This window comes from Nicotiana sylvestris, chromosome 9, assembly GCF_000393655.2.
Source record: "Nicotiana sylvestris chromosome 9, ASM39365v2, whole genome shotgun sequence".
Taxonomy (NCBI): domain Eukaryota; kingdom Viridiplantae; phylum Streptophyta; class Magnoliopsida; order Solanales; family Solanaceae; genus Nicotiana; species Nicotiana sylvestris.
The window spans coordinates 49,050,255-49,056,032 of NC_091065.1; the positions used below are offsets into that span (position 1 = coordinate 49,050,255).

Genomic DNA, 5,778 nt, shown 5'->3' on the forward strand with positions numbered 1-5,778 from the left:
TCTCCATATCTTTGTAATAAATGTATGTGTACTATGTTGGGATTTCCCCTCATATATAAAGGGGATCCTTGTCATTTTGTAAATATCTGTTGCTCCATACTAAATATACTAGAACATTCTCTCTGCTCTCTAACATATTTTCTTGATCTCATTACTTCATTTATTGCTCATATTTATTGTGTTCTACTTAAAGTTCATCATTTATTGCTTATTATTGGCCATAAAGAGCCGTCATTGATTTGTTTATAACTGTTAGTCTCCGTCGACCATCCTCGATAGCTCCCAGCCGAGTTTCAGACTCGACCCCGAGGCCCTCGAGTAGGCAAGCTCGAGGCCCCGAATGACAACGATTCGGTTTGGTTAACATCTCATTTCTAAGTTCTTTTCTTGATTCTATGTCTTTCACATAGCATCAACTGCCTAACAACTAGCATAAAAATAGATTACGTATTTTTAGAACCATTAAATCAAATTTAATTGTTATTACCATTTTCACGGTAAACACATTCTTTCCTTCTTTTTTTTTTTGAGACCGAGAGTACTTTTTTACAAATGACTAGCAGTAGCTCACAAAATATCCTTAGTTCTTCATTTCCCAAATAAATAAACCTTCAAAAAAAAAAAAGGATTCCCCGTTGTAATTGCAGTGACTTTTTTTTTTTTACTCCTTCACTTTAATTACAGGTTTCTTTTCAGTTTAACCTTCAAAACCTCATTGTACAATGTCTTAATTGCTCTTCCTTTGACTAACCAAAGCAGATACTTCCTCCGGTCCAATTTAATTATTTTTTTTTATTTTTATACATATTAAGAAATCCACCTATTAGTATTAATTAACAATAAAATTGATCATATTAACTTTAATTTGTTCATTGAAAATACAACAAATACTCTTAGGCTCTTTACTCCAAGGGCAACTTTGAAAAAAAGAAGCTAATTCTTATTGATATCTGAAAAAATCAAATATTGTGAATCACTAAAAAAAAGCCATAAAATTATTTAAAATGAATCGTAGAGAGTAATATTCAACGACAAGTATAAATTAGAACATCATAAAACCAATTCAAAATCATACATGGCAATTAATATTAATTTAATGTGAATTCAGAAACTCAGCTCTGAGTTGAAACTGTACTCCTCTCAAGGAATGAGCAGTGAATGTGAGTGTATATTAGCCGGAAACTAGTTGAGCATTAATTATTCGAACTTGAAGTTGATGTTCAAATGAATTTATAACGATATTCAAACTTAGAAATGGTATTAAAGTGCTCGTGCCCATCAAGTACTCCTTCCGGTCCAAAATAAGTAATTTTTTGGTTTTTTTCTTGTGGTCCAAAATAAGTGATTTTTCCAGATTTCAAGAATGAATGAATTATGTTTTTCCTACATTATCCTTGGAGTAATTAATGCTGGAGTATGTGTTAGGAGTGTGTATGTGAAAAAATTATAAATGTTAATATGGTCAATTTTATTGTTAATTAATGTTAAAAGGTGAATTTCTTAATATATGTGAAAACAATAAAAAAAATCATTTATTTTGGACCGTAAGGAGTATCAAGTATGGCCTAGATCAATGGATGAGGACAGAGATTTGTTCCACCAGGTAGCTCTACTGCACCTAGTTCTCTCAGCTGTCTAGCTTTATATGTTTCCACCCTCAAACATCTCTTAGGTCTAGTAACATCTATAAAAATAAACCTTCGTTTAGCTAGTAACTTGTTCATTACTTAGAAAATCATAGTTAATAAGGTTAATTATGTATAGATGGACATGGTCACCATGGTACTATGTGAAATACTTCTAAATCAACAAAATGAACACTTTTAATTGTACTTAGAACCGACTCTTGAATTTAGATTCAATAGATTAGAATGAGTAAATTTATTACATTTAAAGTTTTGTTTTTGCATATATAAACAGAGTTCAAAGCGAAAACAGTGAGTTCAGTCGAATACACAAACCTCGCCATAAATCCTTCTTTCCAAGCTTAGATCCTTCTTTTTGGAAACAATTTTTTTAAAAAAAATTTTTGAAAAAAGAAAAAAAAAAAAAAGAGTTCTAACGGCCCTTTAATGTAGGTGGGATGTAGGTATAGAGTAGTTGGCTAGCCCTCTTGACCAAATTAAAATACCCATAGGCCGTAAAAGCAAGCTCTGTTAGTCACAATGAAAGTACAATATTACTATATTTATATAATACCATAAGCCAACTGAATTATTTTTCTCAAAAAGGAATAGTAGTTATTATGAGATATAGGAAAAAACAAAGCAAGTGGCCTGGGTACGTTAGATCAAACATATTTAGGGACAAAGAATCATGATTATTGATTAGCACAATTCCAGCCTAACACTTCCCCACCATTCACATGCCTTGTTTTCTCTACACATTCATTCACATTATACAGAAAATAATACACTTTTTGATTCTTCTTATACTATTCTTGCCCAACCCCTCCACGTTCAATTTCCAGTTTAGGAATTTTTATTTGGTTTTCCTTCAATTTGATATCCGATACTTATTTTGGGGATCGACTAAATTGGATTCGCACATAAAAGTCCCATTTTAAGATTAAACGATCTCTAACAAAGTCGATTTTTTATACATAGCTCAAACTTAAAATATTGAATTAAAAATAAATAAATACTTAGGGATTGTTTGGTACAATGGTGGAATATCCGATGTGGTGTAATATCTCATTGGATTAGTTAGACTATTTTCCATATGGAATAACTAATCACGCTATTTTAATGTAAAAGTTATTCCCGAATTAGCTAATACTTCAAACTAAACATAAGATAAAGTTATTCCTTATCACATGTATCAAATGACTATATATTACTCCCCGTAGCCTTTGGTGGATGCAAGTTCAACATATCTTGACATTCCTAACCGGGACGCGCGCTCTTGTCAATCAATCACCCTAATTATTTTCCTGCCACTCTTATTTGCAACAATATAAAAGTTTATGAAAACAAAAACACTACAGTTTAGATGATTGTATTATTTTTTATTTATTAAGAAGAATCTACGAGTGTTGTGTCAGTAAAATTTATTTTTTTAGAACTGTTTTAAAAGAACATCCTGGAATCGTAACTACAAAACATATTGTTTGCACAAAAAAAAAACTAATATACTAGTAACTTTTGAAAAACATAAACAAACACCTATTTGAAATTTTGTAAAGCAAAGTATTGAAAATTCATGGACGAAATGGCAGGTGTTAAACGTATATGATATACTTTATCTAATTCAAAATTATGTATGTTTAGTGAAATATTACGAGTATCCAAATAAGTTTGTCAACTATAAGTAGAGAATATATCGCCTAGTTTCCCTCTCTCCCAAGTCCCATGTATACTTTCTTTTCTCACCATTCACATGCGCGATTTTAGCAATTTCTCAAATTCAAAAAATGAATTTATAGCACAAAGTGCGCCGTTCCACACATTGTCTCGTCTCGTACTTATCGCTCAATTTCCATGCATATCACTTGTGCCTCTCTTTTTTTTCCTCCACCTCCTTGCGCCGTTTTCCAATTCACTTCGCTCGTGCCAACCGAATCCTTACACGTGCCAACAGATATTTCGTTACATGAAAAAAATACTACTACCTCAATTCGAGATGGTTGTACCTGTGACTCGGGAAACTAGAATGCATAGGATAAAAACCCTAGCTAAAATGGGCCCCATGCTTACCACCAATAATTGATCATTCTCCTAATCCCCTCTGTATTCCTGCTGGCAATATTTGCCTTAGCCCCTCCTTCTTCTTCCTCCTCCTCTTCTCCTCTCACAATTCAATCTTTGCCTCCACCATTTTTCTCTCTCCTTCAAACCCTATTCTTAAACCCTAAATTTCTTGTTCCCTTTAAAAAGTTCAAAACTTTTTCTTTTTCCTATGTTTTAACACGACCAATTTTAAGAACACCAAGATGCTGCAACATTTTTGTCTTGGTCAATTTTCTGCGATGTTTCTTCTTCTGTTATGTTCAATTTTTGCAGTATTATCAACTGCAGAATCATCAATATACGAAGTTCTTGAATCCCATGGATTGCCAAGGGGTTTACTTCCAAAGGGTGTGAAGAATTTCACATTAGACAATTCGGGGAAATTTGTGGTCCATTTGGATCAAGCTTGCAATGCCAAATTCGAGAATGAATTTCACTATGATAGGAATGTATCGGGTACAATAAGTTATGGACAGATCCATGCACTTTCAGGAATTGAGGCTCAAGATTTGTTTCTATGGTTTCCAGTGAAGGATATTCGGGTTGATATACCCAGTTCTGGATTGATTTACTTCAACGTTGGCGTTGTATCTAAGCAATTCTCTTTGTCTTCATTTGAGACTCCTAGGGATTGTACTGTTGTTCAACTCATGGATCTTCAGGATGACATGCACATAGCTGACGCTGTTTCTAAGGTCTTTTCTCTTTCTGGATTGGTTCTTTTCTATGTTGACCATTTTCTGCTCGAGTTTCTTTTGCTTATTTTGTTTGGAAAAATTGAAGACAGTAATTTGGCTACAGATGTAAGTCCCTGTAACTCAGGAACTTGGGCCAAGGTTTGAACTTGTCTCTGAAACATTTATTCCCCAAATGGATTGTTGAATCTAAGCTTGGTTATTTTACTCAAGTTTATAGTTCTTTGCATTATTTGGTAGCTGCCTCATTTGTTGTCCAAATTGCAGTACTAGTATTTGAACAAATTGCTGGCAGATTATTGCAAGCACTGGCCTTTTCTTGTTCAATTTGGATGTTGTATATAAATATTTTGAAGATAATGAAATGTTCACATAATGTTCTTTAAGTAGTATATATGATATCTGCTTCTGCATTTTGATGTTTATTTTGTGAAAGTGTCCACTGTTTGTTTACTCCTATTAATTATTGGAATGGCCATTTGTTGAGCAGAGTCAATCAGAGGAGCTTCGATACAAGTTTGATCAGGGCAATATCGGGAGGAAGGCTATATTGTAGAAATAAGCAGTTCAAGATGGTTCATTCAGTATAGCACAATAGCTCAATCAAGTCGTCGTTCCGTTGTCAGTCATTCCTTCTATTGTAAATGTTTGAAGATGGTTTCAGTTTGGTTTCGCAAGATCTCTCATGTACTTCAAACAGATTGTGCTGTTTCAGTTGCGGTTTCTTGTATAGTTGCAAAAATAGTAATGAGCATACGAGACAATCATCAGAGGAGTTGAGCTATAGAATGATCTGATATGCCATTATTGGGCATCTCACAATGAATTTGGAGGCTGGTGGGAGGGAATATAAAAAGGTTTCTTTTCTTTGTTGGATTCGTTTATGAATGTGGACATAAATATTGCTGTTAGGAATTCACTTTTTGCAGTTGGAGATATAGAACATGGAACAATGGAAATAAATTTGCTTTCTTTCTTTATGTATACTACTGAGTATCATTTTTGTCTCTGTACCTGTGATGATTGTGATTTTGCTTTGCATAGGGGCTGAGTATGTTAGAGGACATTAACTGCAGTTGCTGGAATTTGAAGGAAATAATTCAGAGAAATTAGACAAATACTATAATACTAGTAACATTACTTAACAAATTGGCACATGCAGCTTTCTTTTTAAATAAATAAATTCCCTCTCTTGTTGGACAGTTGTCTAAAATTAAATATGTAATGCCGTGGGCATATTTAATCAAAAAGTGAAAAGGTTGTGCTGGATAGGCCAGTTGGATAAAGAGCAAACTGTGGTTGGCACTTGGCACTGCAATCTGTAGAAAAAGTCTGGTCCAAGCTTTTGAGTTACA

The 5,778-nt window shown here is 33.5% G+C and overlaps 1 protein-coding gene across 1 annotated transcript; it reads left to right on the plus strand.

The window, feature by feature from the left end:
- Positions 1-3,357: 3,357 nt before the first annotated feature.
- Positions 3,358-5,407, plus strand: LOC104225654 (uncharacterized). The gene is made up of 2 exons (XM_009777499.2): positions 3,358-4,423; positions 4,914-5,407. Exons 1-2 carry the CDS (start codon positions 3,932-3,934, stop codon positions 4,977-4,979), a joined length of 558 nt encoding a protein of 185 aa, XP_009775801.1. The 5' UTR covers positions 3,358-3,931; the 3' UTR covers positions 4,980-5,407.
- The last annotated feature ends 371 nt before the right edge of the window (positions 5,408-5,778 follow it).